Source organism: Schistocerca serialis, chromosome 3 (genome assembly GCF_023864345.2).
Source record: "Schistocerca serialis cubense isolate TAMUIC-IGC-003099 chromosome 3, iqSchSeri2.2, whole genome shotgun sequence".
Lineage (NCBI taxonomy): Eukaryota > Metazoa > Arthropoda > Insecta > Orthoptera > Acrididae > Schistocerca > Schistocerca serialis.
Window position 1 is genome coordinate 809,722,067 of NC_064640.1, and position 17,790 is coordinate 809,739,856.

The 17,790-nt window shown below is 39.4% G+C and overlaps 1 protein-coding gene across 1 annotated transcript in view; it reads left to right on the forward strand.

Moving 5' to 3' along the window:
- Positions 1-17,790, forward strand: part of LOC126470664 (sorting nexin lst-4) — a 98,795-nt gene that overhangs the window by 46,129 nt on the left and 34,876 nt on the right. The window contains exons 4-8 of the mRNA XM_050098658.1: positions 242-380; positions 10,506-10,642; positions 11,075-11,200; positions 14,015-14,129; positions 17,554-17,788. Coding sequence (XP_049954615.1) covers positions 242-380; positions 10,506-10,642; positions 11,075-11,200; positions 14,015-14,129; positions 17,554-17,788 — 752 coding nt within the window. The remainder of the gene's footprint in view (positions 1-241; positions 381-10,505; positions 10,643-11,074; positions 11,201-14,014; positions 14,130-17,553; positions 17,789-17,790) is intronic.

Below are 17,790 nucleotides of genomic sequence, written 5' to 3' on the forward strand. Positions count from 1 at the left end.
CATTATTATGATTAACTGATGAGTAGTTATATTTTCAGTTCTATGATGTCACATTTTATTTGCTCAATGTGCTTCTGTTGCTATGATTAAAATGAAGTGATTCTTTTATTGATTGTGTTAATCATACAGGACTCAAAGCTGTGTCATATAAACACACAAGTTTCTGTAAGTGTGTGTTTCAATGTGGATGCAGTTTTGAAAAAGTAAAACCCATCATTGGGTCTATATCTTTCTTTTACAGTCATTTGAAGGAAATGATTACTGGGATGATGAGTGGGATGATGACTCGGAAGGCGGTGGAACTCAATCGGGTGGGCCGCCTAATGCACCCTCAACTCATATACACAAAGTGGGAAGTGCTGGGGATATTAGTTCAATGGGTAAGTAGTGCTTATTTGGACGCATCTGTGTAGCACTCATAGTGTGTGTGTGTGTGTGTGTGTGTGTGTGTGTGTGTGTGTGTGTGTGTGTGTGTGGGGCGCCTCACATTGGTGATAGCTAAAAAGTTAACTACCAGAACTGGTGCAAGATTAATTCCAACATGAAACCGCAGAACAACACACTCAAGCTCTGAAAGAGTCATTCCTTTAACAAGAACAAAGGGGAAAAAAGTATTGATAAGAAGTATGATGTAAAAGAGCAGCAGGTTAACTGAATGTCAGAACCCTGAAACAAGATACTGCAGATAGAACAATGATGTGGAAGAAAGCAACTCATCTTGAATAAGATACATTTCATTGTGTAAGCCCGAGATCTGTCTCCAGTGTTATATCCCTGGGAGCACTCGAATCAGTTTGTGTTGCTAGTGCTTATGTGTTTTACGGATGGAAGTGGTGCAGTGGTAAAGACACTGCACTCTCATTTGCAAAGAGGGGATTTTTGAATCTCCATCTGGATAGCCAGATTTAGGGTTGCCATTGTTTTAATAAACTGTAGCAAATGCCTGGATCATCCCTTTGCGAAGGACATTGTACATTTCTTTTCTCATTTCGGAACCATTGGAGCTTATTTCTTATCCCTGATGATATTGTCGTGTGCTATACATTAACCTTAATCTTAGTACTTCCTTGCTTACATCTTTTATAACGTAAAAGAAGCTGATAACATTATTCATTTCAGTTTTGGGAAAATATCCTCATAAATGTATATTGATGATCTGAGAGACTTATTAAGCATTTGTAACGTAATGTAATTTAAATTTACTGTATGCTAAGGGTTCTTTCTATTTTAAGAATAAGAATCTTTATTAGCCGTTCAGTATTTTCTTATACAATGGGCTTCATCAATAAGTTGTTGCATTACTAGACTGTTGAAGGAGTGGTGTTCTTATACTCACATACATTTGGAATAATCTGAGTTGCCTTTATACAGGGTGTTACAAAAAGGTACGGCCAAACTATCAGGAAACATTCCTCATACACAAAGAAAGAAAATGTTATGTGGACATGTGTCTGGAAACGCTTACTTTCCATGTTAGAGCTCATTTATTACTTCTCTTCAAATCACATTAATCATGGAATGGAAACACACAGCAACAGAACGTACCAGCGTGACTTCAAACACTTTGTTACAGGAAATGTTCAAAATGTCCTCCGTTAGCGAGGATACATGCATCCACCCTCCGTCGCATGGAATCCCTGATGTGCTGATGCAGCCCTGGAGAATGGCGTATTGTATCACAGCCATCCACAATACGAGCACGAAGAGTCTCTACATTTGGTACCAGGGTTGCGTAGACAAGAGCTTTCAAATGCCCCCATAAATGAAAGTCAAGAGGGTCAGGAGAGCATGGAGGCCATGGAATTGGTCCGCCTCTACCAATCCATCGGTCACCGAATCTGTTGTTGAGAAGCGTACAAACACTTAGACTGAAATGTGCAGGAGCTCCATCGTGCATGAACCACATGTTGTGTTGTACTTGTAAAGGCACATGTTCTAGCAGTACAGGTAGAGTATCCCGTATGAAATCATAACGTACTCCATTGAGCGTAGGTGGAAGAACATGGGGCCCAATCAAGACATCACCAACAATGCCTGCCCAAACGTTCACAGAAAATCTGTGTTGATGACGTGATTGCACAATTGCATGTGGATTCTCGTCCGCCCACACATGTTGATTGTGAAAATTTACAACTTCATCACATTGGAATGAAGCCTCATCCGTAAAGAGAACATTTGCACTGAAATGAGAATTGACACATTGTTGGATGAACCATTCGCAGAAGTGTACCCGTGGAGGCCAATCAGCTGCTGATAGTGCCTGCACATGCTGTACATGGTACGGAAACAACTTGTTCTCCCGTAGCACTCTCCGTACAGTGACGTGGTCAACGTTACCTTGTACAGCAGCAACTTCTCTGACGCTGACATTAGGGTTATCATCAACTGCACAAAGAATTGCCTCGTCCATTGCAGGTGTCATCGTCGTTCTAGGTCTTCCCTAGTCGCGAGTCGTAGGCTGGAATGTTCCGTGCTCCCTAAGACGCCGATCAATTGCTTTGAATGTCTTCCTGTCAGGACACCTTCATTCTGGAAATCTGTCTTGATACAAACGTACCGTGCCACTGCTATTGCCCTGTGCTAATCCATACATCAAATGGGCATCTGCTAACTCCGCATTTGTAAACATTGCACTGACTGCAAAACCACGTTCGTGGTGAACACTAACCTGTTGATGCTACGTACTGATGTGCTTGATGCTAGTACTGTAGAGCAATGAGTTGCATGCCAACACAAACACTGAAGTCAACATTACCTTCCTTCAATTGGGCCAACTGGCAGTGAATCGAGGAAGTACATTACATACTGACTAAACTAAAATGAGCTCTAACATGGAAATTGTTTCCAGACACATGTCCACATAACATCTTTTCTTTATTTGTGTGTGAGGAATGTTTTCTGAAAGTTTCGCCGTACATTTCTGTAACACCCTGTATAAGCAGTCTGTAACATATAGTGGAATATTATTAGATTCCTCACTGAGTATACATTGTGCTTAAAAATAGTTTAACAAGATTATATCTTACACGAATGAAGGAGGATACATTGGGTAAATTTTAACTTGTGCATGGGACTAATATGTTTTTACTTTCATGAAGAAATGTGATTTTGTGTGATACCTTGTGGTAATTCTTACAGTTAAGTTTAGGTTCAAAGTTTTCATTTACCTTTCACAATTGTTTTAATGTGCTCCCTCTCCCCTCCCTCTCCCCTTCCTCCTCCCCAACTGAACTTACAACAAGCATCCAGACAGTAATGAAACTCAACTCATACTTTCGCGAGCATGTCTTGTGATTGCTATATCGTGCTGCAGTCCACTCATATATATTGGAGACACATAAATGGAGTGTTTCACAACCCCCTTTCTCCCCATCCCCACCCAATAACAAAAATCACTGCGGATCGAGCTACTGTGGAAGTTGTTAATGCAGTGAGATATCTGTACTCCCCTTATGACCAATGTAGTGCCATACTCTTGACATAAATAGTGCCTCACGGTTGTAACTGAAATGCTGCTGTTAAAATAAGGAATGCAAAACAGCCTTTTCTTGCCATATTATTGCTGTCTAGATTCGGTGCACATTGGGTAATGAACACGTGAGCTAATTGTGCCAGGGAGGCCTCTGGCAGTAACTTAATACTGATGCCAAGGTAGAATTTGTTTTGATACGTATGTTAAAACTTGCTGCAAGTGTCTGTCGTAATTCATATAGAAGATATAGTCTTGTGAAATTGTATGCCTCTGTTCAAAATACAGAGTTCTGCAGATTTACCCTTGGTAAATTCTTGTAAGAATTCAAATTTCTGTCTCTCTCTCTCTCTCTCTCTCTCTCTCTCTCTCTCTCTCTCTCTCTCTCTCTCTGTCTTTATATTGGAATACTGCTTCTATCTGCAGTATATTGCACTACATTAGTCAGGACCATTGACAAACTCTAATTTCCCAACTAGAACGAATCTTTCACTCTGCAGTGGAGTATTCTTCTTTCATAAGGAGCCCTTAGTTGTGACTGTTTAATTCTTGCCTGACAGGATGGAGTATGTTACATGAGATAGTGTTATTTTTCAAGAGAGACAGAGGCAGTTATGACAAGATTGTACTGTTCACAATTTGTAGTAGCAACTTAATGTGTAGTACCAGCTGCAACATACTTTCTGCAAATTACAATTGTATGTACAGTGTCAACCACAAGACTGCACAAATGCCCACCGATCCTTGACAGGGCTTTAACCATGTAGACATAAAAGCAAGTACTTAAATAAAAAAAATTAAGTTTTCAACTTCATTAAATATAAACATGCAGCAAACTTACCAGTGGACTACTGATTCATAGCTGTACATCATCTGGTGGTAAAATTCCTGGATGTGACAATGTGAAATAATGATAGTGTTGTCAGTCATAGCTAAAGCAGTTGGAAGCCTTAAAATGACTCTCCCTCATAGCTCTACTTCTGCTCAGTACCTCTTCCCTACCCTTGAACTTCACACTCCTGCATACGTAGTAGATTCGGATCCCAGTCTGACACAGTTCTAATATTCCAGGAAGTTTGAAAACGGTGCATACCTGGGAGTGTTAGTCCAATTAAACATGTGGAAAAATCTTTCTGAAGTCTATAGAAGAGAGATACTGGCAGATGTAAAGCTGTGAGGGCTGACCTTGTCTTTTTGTAGCCAATCACTAGTGTTGTCCTTTGATGTGTACCAAGCGGGGTAGCACAGTGGTTAGCACACTGGACTCGCATTCAGGACAGTGACTTAAAACCCATGTCCAGCCCTCCTGATTTAGGTTTTCCGTGAGTTCCCTAAATCGCTTAAGTCAAATGCCGGGATGGTTCCTTTGAAAGGGTGTGGCTGATTTCCTGCTGCATCCTTCCCTAATCAGAGCTTTTTCTGTCTCCAATGACCTCATTGTCAGTGGGATGTTGAACACTAATCTCCTCCTCCTTCATTGTATCGAATGTTTAATGATTAGTAAGAACACATCAAAACTGACCGTATAGCCTTTCCAATAACAGATGTTAGTTCAGCTGACAAAATCAGCTGTATCCAGGGGTCGGCTGATCGAGCAACTCGCCATTCTGAAGATACCTGCCTTCTGAATGCGGTACAGATGACTCACTTTTCCACAGCTACTGGGTCTTTTTCAGCTATTGATCTTTGCATTTGTTCCTCAGCTATTGCAGATTCAGTTAAGTGGGAAATGGCTCCAGATTTACATTCTAGTGACCACTTCCCAGTGTGGATTTGTCTGCTGTCTAGGACAGTGACCAGCAGGAGACCACACAGGTGGATGATACAAAGGGCAAATTGGTTACAGTACAGTTGACAGGCTATTTTTAAATGAAAGGATTGCGCACAAGAGGCGGTGGCCCATATCACTCGTGAGATGCAAAGGGGTGCCGCAGAGGCCATCCCCAAGTCTAGTAACCACCTCTGACGACGGCCTGTACCTTGCTGGAATGACGACTGTCGATTGGCAATCAGGGCCAGACGGGCAGCTCTTTGGAACTTCAAATGGTGTCCAACTACAGACAATCTTCATGTCTTCAGGTCTGTGAGAGCACATGCTAGGCGAGTGAGCAAAGACCGGAAGAGGGCTTCCTGGAGGGAATTCATGAGTTCCATTAATCAGTCCACTTCTGCTGCATGCGTTTGGGAATCAATAAGATGGATTTCAGGCAAGGGTAGTCCACATCCCCTTAGGGCCTTGTCAAATAATGGTGTCTTGGTGGACACGCCAGAAGAGATGGCTCACGTTTTAGCTGAACGCTTCTTTACTGTTACCAAGTCATCCAGACAAGCTCCTGCTGTTCCGCTATTCCGTCAGACTGCAGAGATGAAGAAGCTAAATTTTTTCTCGTGTAATGAAGAAGTCTACAACCTTCCATTCTCCATGTGGGAACTGGAATCAGCTTTATCTGCAGCCAGAGATACTGCTCCAGGACCTGATGAGATCCATTAGACCATGCTTTGTCATCTGTGCCCTGAAGTGATAGGTCAGCTTCTCTCTTGTTTCAATCAGATTTGGTTTGATGGACAGTACCCCACGACTTTGAAGGAGGCAATCTTAATTCCATTCTAGAAACCAGGCGCCCTTAACAGTTACCGGAGTGCCGCCCTTACTAGTTGTATGGGTAAGATTCTTGACTGCATGGTCAACCGCTGCCTTGTCTGACTGCTTGAATCCCGAGGTTACCCGAGCCGCTCCCAGTGTTGTTTCAGGCACTACTGTTCCACTCTTGACAACTTAATTCTACTGGAGACAGTGATACAGGAGTCCTCCTTATGCCGAAACCATTTAGTTTGTGTGTTTTTTGACCTCGAAAAAGCATATGACACTACTTGGAGGTACAACATCCTTCACTAACTTCATGAATGGGAACTATGTGGATGCCTGCCGCTTCTGATCCAATCCTTTCTCGAGGACAGGTGTTTTTGTTATCGCATCGGTGATACCATATCTGATTGCTATGTTCAGGAGAATGGTTTGCCCCAGGGCAGTGTCCTCATTGTTTGCCACTATCAATGGCATTTCCTGTGCAGTCGGGAGCCCTGTCAAATGCTCTGTTTGTGGGTGACTTTGCAATCTTCTACTCTTCCTCTGATCCTAAGACGACGACGAGGCAGCTACAACTAACCATTAGGAGGCTGGAAACCTGGGCCCAGACAACTAGTTTTCGGTTCTCACCTGAGAAGACTGTGTGTGTCAATTTTAATTGTGCCCGTCGGAGTTTTAACCAACCAGAGCTTACAATGCGGGACTGTGTTCTACTTTTTCAAGACACATTGCGCTTTTTGGGTTTATTATTTGACTCGAAATTAACATGGCTCCCACACCTGAAAGACCTATAAACAAAGGGCTTCTGGTTGTTGAACATTTCAAAATGCCTCGGCGGAAAAACATGGGGAGCTGACACTCCCGCCTCCTACAGTTTTATATGGCATTTGTTCGATCACGCTTAGACTATGGCAGCATGGTCTGTGGATCGACCTATCCTTCCTACCTCTGGATGTTAGATGCTGTCCACCATGCAGGGATTTGGATATCGACTGGAGCCTTTCTGACCAGCCTAGTTCAGAGTCTGTGTGCAGAGGCTGGTGAACCACCACTCTGGATTCAGCGACATAACCTTCTGGCTCGACAGGTGCTGAAAATCTCAGCATCACCCCAGTCATTGGCATTTAGTTCGGTTATCCAACACGCCTTCGAACGATTGTTCAGGAATTGGCCCCAAGCGACCAAGCCATTTGGTATACGTGCTACGGCCTGACTCAAGGATCTGGGTCTCTTGGGCATGAAAATACACACTCAAGGGTGGAACGCACTGCCGCCTTGGTGTCTTCGGAGGCCCACAGTTATTTTAAGCTTGACACAGTACCCGAAAAATTGTACCCCAGATATGGTTTTTACAACTTTGTTTTTGTCTATTTTAAGTATGTACCATAGTTTTATTGTTATTTATACAGATGGATCCCAGCAGGGGAATGCTCTCGGTTGTTCTGTGGTTTTTCCCTGATAGGGTTTTTAAAGTGTGTCTTCGAGAACAATTTATAAATTATGATGCGGAGTTATATGGCATTCTAATGGCACTGGAGAGGGTTCACAGACATCACCATACGAGTTCTCTTGTCTGTTCCGACTTTCTTAGTGCACTGCAAGTGCTTCACCAAATGTATCCGGTAGACCTGCTGATTCAGTTCATCCATGACTGCTTACAGCGGCTCCAACGTTGTGGCAAGGAGGTGATCTTTTGCTGGGTACCTGGCCACGTTGGGATACAGGGTAACGACATGGCTGATAAAGCTGCCAAGGAAGCATGTTGGGATGGTGCTGTCCATCAATGTCCCATCCCATTGCATGCCGTTATCTCATTTTCTGACAGATGCATCATGCGTCAGTGGGTGACTGAATGGTTGCAGGTGTCTGACAACAATCTGCAGTCGCTCAAACTGACCACAAAAGCTTGGCGAACTTCATGTCCGCCTCGTCAGTGGAAGGAGGTTTTGCTTACCAGACTGTGCATCAGGGGAGGGGGGAGAGGGAAATATTGTATTTATCTGATGCTGTTAAATTTTGTGCAAATAATGCTGGACAAGTCCAAGAATAAGATTTTGCATGGAGAAAAAACAATATTGTAGTCTAGATACATGCAAGGCACACAATAATAACGTACACAGAATAATGATGTACATTGACACCATCATTTATGATACATCTTTTACATCCCTTTGTTTTATGAGGAATTATTTGTTTCCTCTTGAATATTTGCAGGTTGTCAGTATCCTTTTCTATGTTCATTGTAAACCTATTTCCATACCGAATAACTTCTTTCTGCAATATATTGAAAGTTATTGAGTCATTGTGAAGGCTTTGCTTTTGCCGTATGCTAATTGTGAATGTCAAGTTTGGGAATATTTCTTGTAAACAAGTATCATCAGTGAATAGACATATTGCCTGGTGACTGTCAATGTCCCCAGGATCTTCAGTGGAAGTCTACAGGATATCTGATTAATAACCCCACAGATCTTCACAATTTGTTTTCTGTAGTTGAAAAAGTTTGACTTTTCTGCATTTCTCCAAAATATTATACCACAAGAGCTCAGAATGGAAATGTGTGAAATTTGATTTTATTATTTCCCTATCAACATAGGGCAAAATAGCTCTAAGTGGAAAGCATTCTAAGTTGCTATCTGAAACTGCATTAATTTGTTTTTGTAATGTTAAGTGATAGATTTTTTGTATTGAGAATGTCATGCCCATGATAAAGGCAGTTGCATCACCAGCAAACATTATTGTATTTGCCTTGTTATTTACAGATGCTGGTGGGTCATTAATGTATACCAAGAAGACCAGTGGTCCAAGAATTGAGCCCTGGGGAACATAATAGTTAATAGGTCCCTACTCAGATTTTGTTGTTCCCACCTGCACCTGTTAGGGTGACTCTTTGATTCTTGTTGTAGAAGAAAGGTGGTTTCTTTGCTGTCAGAATGTGAAAAGTTTTATACTGATGTATTATGTTTCAAAATCAAAAGCTTCAGTAAGGTCACAGAAAATCCTCACATTTCATTTCATGTAGAATTTCTTTTGAGACTTAATATTGCTATCTAGGGAGAGCCCATTATGAAAGCCAAATTGGGAGGCTGTCAGTATGCCATTTTGTGTTAGGTGTACATATAGCCTGTTGTACACCACCCCTTGAAATATATTTGAAAGAAATGTCAGCAGAGATATAGGCTGATAGATATGACATGTCTCTCAGCACCTTTGTGTATTGGCATCGCTGCAGCATGTTTTAATCTAGAAGGAGATACACCATCTTTCATAGATTGGTTACACAGATAGCACAGTATGTTGCTGATTGTCACTATATAATTTTGATACCTTGTTTGGAATTTAGTTGTATCCAGAAGAGCTGGTGCTTTTTAGGGATCTCATGATTTTTATAGTTTTCATTGTTGTTGTGGATTTGAAGTGCAGTGGCATTGATAGTGTGTGCTGGGTAAGACTCACTAGTCTTGTGGCTTCTGAGGAAGGCATTGTTTTCTGTTCTTATATTTTCAGCTACAGTGAAAAAGAAATAATTGAATTCTGAGGCTGCCCTTTTCAGATTATTCTTGTTTGTCCCATTTCCATGAACTGTTAGGCTTGATTGTTCTAATTGTTTGTCTGTTAAGATTTTATAAATTTACTTTCAGTGTTTGTTTTGTTATTTGATCTGTTAATTTGCTGTGTATAATGCATATTTTGGTCATCTTGATTACACAATTAAAAATTTTACAGTATCTTTTTTTATGATCCCTCTCTTCGAGGTAAAGTTTGCATTTTATTCCAATTGTATTTCCATGATATTCTAATTGCTGGTGTTATCCAGTTTTTCAGCATCTTACATATGATTTTATTTTGGTTTGTATCTGGGGGAAAGCTGTCTACAAAGTGTTTGAGAAATAGGTTTAAAATGAATTAAATTAATGTGTGTGCCATGAGGTAAAGGTTTCTTCTCTCCGTCTGCCTGTAATTTTTGTGTAAAACATGGACTGTATGGCTCTACCAAAAACTGCCTGTGTAATTGAGATCTCTGTAGACTGTTGTTTAAAATGTCTTCTGAACATGATGTAGAGAGCACACTTCACCATGCTCTAGCCTGTTGTCTGACATTGGTCTATCATTACTCTCCCTCCCTTCTCTCATAATTTGGTTTTTCAATACTTTTAAAAAATCTCTGTAAAATCAGCACTTTTAAAAAAATGCATACTTTGTTCATTTTAACATTTTCGTTTGATTTAAACTGTCTCCTATCCCCAATCTGCTTCATATCATCATTCGTATGTTGTTTTAACATCACAGTTCTGTACTGACTCATTTTTAGAAAGTAATTTTGAATGTTTATGAAGTTTTGTTGCAATTAATATCATTCTCTTAAGTGGTCTTTGAAAATATTTAACATAAATTATCATTGTCTTTTAAATTGTTGTTTTCTATTGATAGCAAAACTTTAATTTTGTGTAGGTAAAATGGATAATAAGGGCACTGTGGGAAGAAAAAATTTCAACAGATTTACTACCTTTGTTAAATCTGGTGGAGAGAGCTACATTCTTGGCACAGTAAAGGTGTCGGTGCCAGACACCGACAGGGTCTTCATATATGTAAGTAACTGAATTTTATCCACACAAAGCTGTGCTCAGATTTTTCTTTATAATGCATGAACTCACTGAACCCGCCCCTCCCCCCCTCTTTTAAACCAACCAACCATAAAAGTAGAGTAACTGCTTATGATCAATGGTCCTGAAATGTAGTACATGAATTTTAAGTCTTGGTGAAGTACAGTACTGGCATAAAGTGTAATGCCATTTAGTCTAATTCCCTATTGCTATCTATAAACAACACTGAACTTAATTTATCATTGTTACTGGTTCAGAGCTGATATATGTAACAAAGTAAATAAATTTGTCATTTTATTTGAATTTAATAAATTAGTTGTTAAACCTTTTGGATATCTTAGGATTATATGTATTATAAAAAATGTGTTGTACATTAAATGGAGATATTGTAATTTTATTGTTCTTACATTGCTGTAGGAAACAGAAGATGGAGTAATGTGGAACCCTATTAAGGAGAGGTACAATTGCCAAGTAGCATCACCTAAAAAGGAATCCAAACTCAAGGGCTTGAAAAGTTTTATTGCTTATCAGCTAACACCTTCTGTAAGTATATTCTCATTCAGATGACAGTTTTGTCAGTGGCATTTAATTGGATTCAAATTTTGTAGTTGTGTTCATGTCAGTGTGCTCCTTGAGATTTGTAGTTGTTGTATCCAATACAGTCATACATTTATGTGAAAAATCGGTATTCCAGAACATTTTGTAAAACATTTTGTTTTGGTATGTACTGAGTGCAGTGGGTCAGGGGTTAATAGAATTTCAACTTCCGACAATCTCCACATTAAATAACCCAGTTACTTCAAATCTGGTAATCAGATAAGTCATTTTCCCGAAGTCTTCAGATTTTCTGCTGTACTCCTTTCTTACTTCAAAAGAATTTGTGTTATTGCCATGTATTCTAAAACTTTTGCTCTTCATAAAGTCGGGAGGACGACGGTTCAATCCCGCGTCTGGCCATCCTGATTTAGGTTTTCCGTGATTTCCCTAAATCCCTCCAGGCAAATGCCGGGATAGTGTCTTTGAAAGGGCATGGCCGACTTCCTTCCCTAATGCAATGAAACTGATGACCTCGCTGTTTGGTCTCCCTCCCCCCCCCCCCCCCCCCCCTCCCCAAACAATCCAATCCAAATCTTTATAAAGTCATCCATCTCCCTGGAGTGAAGTGACTTTTAAGTGGTATTTATGTACACGACCCATTATGAATTACTAGCTATTTTCCAGTCCATGTGTACTCATGTGGGAAGCTAGTGTTAAGTGGGAAATAGGCATCAGAGTTTTACTGTTACCTCTTACTTACCTTAACCCTTATTATTTTTCTCATACGTCTTCTGTACAGTGTGGCTGCTGTTTATGCATGTTACAAAAGAATGCAGCTACTTCTCCAATTCCTGTGGCATTAAATAAATATTTGATACATGTTAAGTGTTGTGTGTGACTGGCAGAAGTGGATGTGAGTTGTAGGAGAAGATTCAATCACAAATATAAGAGCACCTGACAGGATGCAATTTTCATGGGAATTGACTTGTGACTTTGAACATTAATTGTTTCATTTGGTTCATAGTTGCACATTTGAGTGATAATTGTCGAAATAGTTGGTTAGTCATTTCATGGAAAGTGTTCAACTTTTCTTTGAGCTAATCGGATAATGTTTTACTATTTTAATGTCATTGTCACATACTATGTGGAACAATGAAGTACTAAGATTTAGTGAAGAACTATGATTTAGTGTTCCTTAGGAGGATATATGTGTGCACTCACCCACATACATGCATATGCACCATGTGTAATTGTTCCTTAGCTCTTGGGTCAAGCAGTTTCACAGGAAACAAAAAAAAAAAAAAAATTGGCTGCAATAATACAAAGTTGCAGTAACGAATTCCCATTTCTGGTTTACTTTCCATCTGTTAACTCAGATGATTTTAGTGTGTGGCACAGATTAGTGTAAATTCACAATACTGTGAAAAGTTAAATATAAATTTTTTGGTTTATGTTGACATGTCACAATGGCAGCATGTGCGGTATCGAAATGACGAATAGGTGGAATTGTTTCTGTTCTTTATGAACCATACAAAATAGTCTCGCTGAACATTTGGGTGACATGGGACCTGGAACACAACTGATACTCCAGTTTGCCCCAGTGGTTTCCTGTGGAGTTTAGATTGGACTTGTAGATATCATTATGGCACTGGTACAAAATTTGATTTCAGTTTGTTGAATCAGTGTGGTGTGCATGCTGTTGTCTAGGGTCCACACCCCAAGGAAGGAAAATGACCACACTGTCGCCAAATGTCGCTCTTGCTCCAACACAGTTCTCTAAATATGGTTTGTCAGAGGTCTGTCTGTTCTACATGTATTGTGACACCTCCCACAGCACAGATCAATGATGTATTGCCTATACTGCTCCAGTTTTGCGATGTCTGGGCAAATGCATGGGTACCAAAGGTAATTATCAGCTTTTGGGTTTTCCAGTGATTTCTCCACCTGAGCTGCAACAGGTGTCCTCTGCAATAGCTAATAAATATAACTGACATTTGGTTATAATAGTGGGGTGTAGTAGAGTTGTGGGATTACATAGCAGTTAATTTCTTAGGACTACCAGAGATACCATTGCCAATAGCGTTTTCATGAAGTTTTTCACTTTGTGGTAACATCATCAGCAGGTAACTTGGATACATACAGCTCTAATGTAGTCTGATTAAACACAAGAATGTGTAGGACGCAACACTATTGCTCAGTTTGTATGCTCTTCATGAACTTATTGTTTCAAGAAAGATTATAATGCTTGCACATTGTGCATGCAGTAATACACACATGAATGCTAAGGAACAAAGAGCACTTCCTATGGTGTGTCTAGAGACTTTTTGCAGCAGTAATATCGATATTATAATTTATTAAATTTTCATTTAATATTTTTTCATGGAATCAAGTTGACCTTTAGCCAATGTCAAGACATTTAAGTAACTGACTTTAAATTGGACATAAGTACCCATTTATTTCTGGAGACCCCAGATAACTCTTAATTTGACCTCTTGTGAAATTCAGAGAACATGCTTCACAGGCGACAGATATTAGTGCAGTGCCACAGTGGAAATTACCAACTACATCTGGCACATGTGCCTTGAATTTTTCTGTATTTCAACTTTGAACAGAGTGTAAGAATCTCGAGAAATACATAGCAACGCTAATCCACTGTGGACTCTCCTTGAGGAAATAAGAGCAATTGATGACAGCTTTGCTGCCTGCTTAATTGAAGCAGTTAATTTATATTGAAAAATCTAACATAATATAATATACCTCTAAAATTTGTATGCCTTATCTTGCTGCTCACTATTGAGTGTTACTTTCTCCACTGTCCAGTTCAACAACATCCAGGTTTCTAGACGGTACAAACACTTCGATTGGTTGCACGAGCGATTGGAGGAAAAATTCAGTTTGATACCAATTCCACCTCTGCCAGATAAACAGATTTCAGGTACTGTAAGTGAATAATTCTTAAGTTATGATACATATGTTCTGGAATTGGAAAATGTTGCTAAATTTTAATTTTCTGTAATTTATCTTTACCTCATTTGTATTTTCCAAGCAAATAATCTCATTTCATGTAAAAATTAATAGTTATAATATAAACAATGGTAACTAATGGTACGAATATCAACAATGTAGGAAACTATAGCTTGCTACTTACCGTAAAGGTGGCATGTTAAGTTGCAGACAGACACAGTTAAGACACTTACACATAAGCTTTTGGCCACAGCATTAGTCAGAAAGGGAGAAAAACACACCATTCATTCACACAAGCAAACACACGTCACACACACTTGACTGCCAACTCTGGCAGCTCAGGCCAGAATTATGGCATTCTGGCCTGAGCAGCCAGAGTGGATGGTCTTGTTTGTGAGGTGTGCTTGCTTGTGTGAACAAATGATGTGTGTTTCCCTTTTTGTGAGGAAGGGTATGGCTGAAAGTTTGTGGAAGTTCTTTTAATTGTGTCTGTCTGCAACTTAATGTGTCATATTTATAGTAAGTAGTAATCTATCTTTCCTACATTTTAGCTATAATTTAATTATGGCATTCTACCATCTTCTTGTTCTGTAAAAACTGTACGTCATTCAGTCACCAAAAGTACCATTTAGAGTCCTTAAGATTGTAAGTGCTGCATGTTAAAAGAACCCCTCTTTGGGATCAGATAAACACTCTGCCAAAATTGAAGGTATATCAGCCATAGTGTTCTCAGACGATGCTTGTCTTCTCAGATCGAATATAGAAATGATTAATATGATATTAGTAAATTGGAGGAGCAATCGGGGAAAGGTCCCAGATGTAGTATCTTTTATTGAAGGTTATAATAACCAGATAGTATTAGGAACAGGAAGTTCGTTGAAACTGAAAGTGAATAGCAATGAAATCCTAAGTTCTGATTGGAATATTTGTTGCAAGGGTAGGTTAGTCACCAATGGTGGCGGTGAATTTATTCTGGTAAAGAATTCGATAATATCTACTGAGATTATCATGGATTCTGAATGTGAATTAATCTGGGTGAAATTAAGCATCAAAGGTCAGTTGAAAATGATAATCAGATGCATGTCTGGGTCAGGAGCTGTAGTATTAGAGCACTTCAGGGAAAGCTTTCAGAATGTAATTAATTACTTTGCTGATCATGCTGTTGTAATAGGGGTGACTTCAACTTGCCAGGAGTAAATTGGGAGAGTCATGCGATAAAGACTGATGCCAGAGACAAGGATTTGTGACATTCTGAATGTCTTATCTGAAAACTACTGAGAGCAGATAACTAGAGAACCAGCTTGTGATGGTAACATCTTAGATCAACTAGCAAGAAACAGACCTCACTTCATTGAATTGGGTAATGTAGAGGAAGGTATCAGTGATCGTAAGTCATATGTTGGCAAATATGACTACTGATATTACAAAGAATGTTAAGGAAAGCAGGAAAATATTTTTGCTTAGCTAGGGTGATAGGATTCAAATTGCAGAGTATCTGAGTAGTCAAATCAATCTGCCTCTGCCTCTAGTTGGGCACTGTTACTTAACACCATTCTGTATGAAATCATGTGCCACCTGCCCCATCTGCCTGCACCCCTAGCTAGCCCACATATGGCTCTCCACTCTCCCACGAGCTGCGCTAGACACTTCCCCCCAACTCCCTTCCTGCCACTCCACTGTAAGGTGAGGGGTCTCATGAATTCTGTCACTGACTTTACCTTTCCTATAGTCAGGCAGGTTTCTACAGATTTGCATATCACCTCAAGCCATTCCTGTTATGTTTGCACTTCCTGTCAACCTCATGTTTTAGGCATTTTTGTCACATTTTTGCTTACTTCATTTGTTGCAGTTTTTACATTTCTTCTTTCATCAATCAGATCTAATATTTCTTATACTATCCAAAAGCTGTTACTGGGATTTCTTACTGATTTTCCTCTGGCGCCTTCACTATTTCATCTTCAAAAGCTACCCCCCCCTCCCTCCTAATGTATTCCCTTGTTTGCTGTTGATGAACACACACATTAATTTCTAGTTCTTTCAACTTACCCAGGTCTCATTTTAAACTATTACTTTTTTGCAGTTCCTTCAGTGTTAGTTTGTATTTCATAATCATTAAATTAGGGCCAATCTACAGAAACTCATGGATATGTTTTTCAATTTAAAAACTGGTTTTTAAATCTTCCTTATATGATTTAGTAGAAACCTTTTTGTTTCCATCTCTCTTCCTTGAATACTACTGTCTTTTTTTGGTTCTTAAAGTGTTTGCAGTGTTAAATCGGGTAAATCATATTCCGTGCAAATTTCTACCATATGGTTTCCTCTTTCATTCCTTTCCAGCAGTTCATAGCTTCTTACAATTTTTCATTTTCTTCCATTTCCCACTATCGAATTCCAGTTCCTCCTCATAATTTATTTTTGTCTCATTTTATGTACTGAATAATTTCATTTAGCTCATCATACATATCTACCATCTCTTCCACATCATAAACTTTTCCATTATTTCCTATTCTGCAGACCTAGTAGGCATATATACTATTTCTACTGTGGTGGGTTGCGGCTTTGTGACTTTTTGATTATAATAATCCATTCACTGCCCTGTTCATAGTAGTTTGCTTGCATTCATGTTTTCTTATTCATTATTAGACCTACATCTGCATTACTCTTATTTGATTTTGTGTTGCTAACACTGTATTCACTTGATTTTATCTTTTATTCTTTTTGCGTAGCAGTTCACTAATCCCCACTGCATCTAACTTCAATCAATTTCTTTCCAAGTTCTGTAACCTCCCTTCATGGTTAAGGATTCTGACTTCCCATGCTCTGAGCCATACATCTGAAAATTCCTTTTTTTTTTTTTTTTTGTCATGACATCCTCCTGAGTAGTTCCTGTAGATCCTAATGAAAGATTTTACCCAGGAGAGTACCATCATTAAACTACACAGTTCAGCTACATGTCGTCACAAACCATAACAATAGTTGTTTCTTTTTGCTTGCAGCTGTGCTGCACAATCAACAGGACAGAGCCATGTTAAATAATATTAAGAGGCCAGAGCAAATATACATACAGACATTTTCTACTGAAGAGCCTGTTACCCTTCTTCATTGACCATATTTAATGTAGCCTCTCCACAGATTTCCTTCCAGTATGTTTGCACTTAAGGTTCAGCTAGCTGTCTGTCCAGCTGAGGCACACAAGCCATCTTTCCACATCAAGGTATGTGGTTTCTCCCTCTATACCCACCCCCATCCCTACCCCTAGGTACTGTGAACCAAGTAGAGCAAAAAGAAATGTGTGTTCTACTAAAATTTGAAATTGGTTGTGCTCTAAACTAATAACCTTACTTCAAATGCCTTATCTAGTCAGTTATATTTTGGTAAATTTTAATTTTCCATAGGAAGATATGAAGAACAGTTTATTGAGCACAGGAGAGTCCAGTTACAAAACTTTGTAAACTGTATATGCAGGCATCCAGTCCTCTCACAGTGTGAAGTGTGGCAACATTTTATTACCTGCACTGACGAGAAAAGATGGAAAACAGGAAAAAGGAAAGCAGAGAAAGATGAACTAGTAGGTGCAAATTACTTTATGGCATTGCAAGCACCAGAGCGAAATCTTGACATTCCATGGCTGT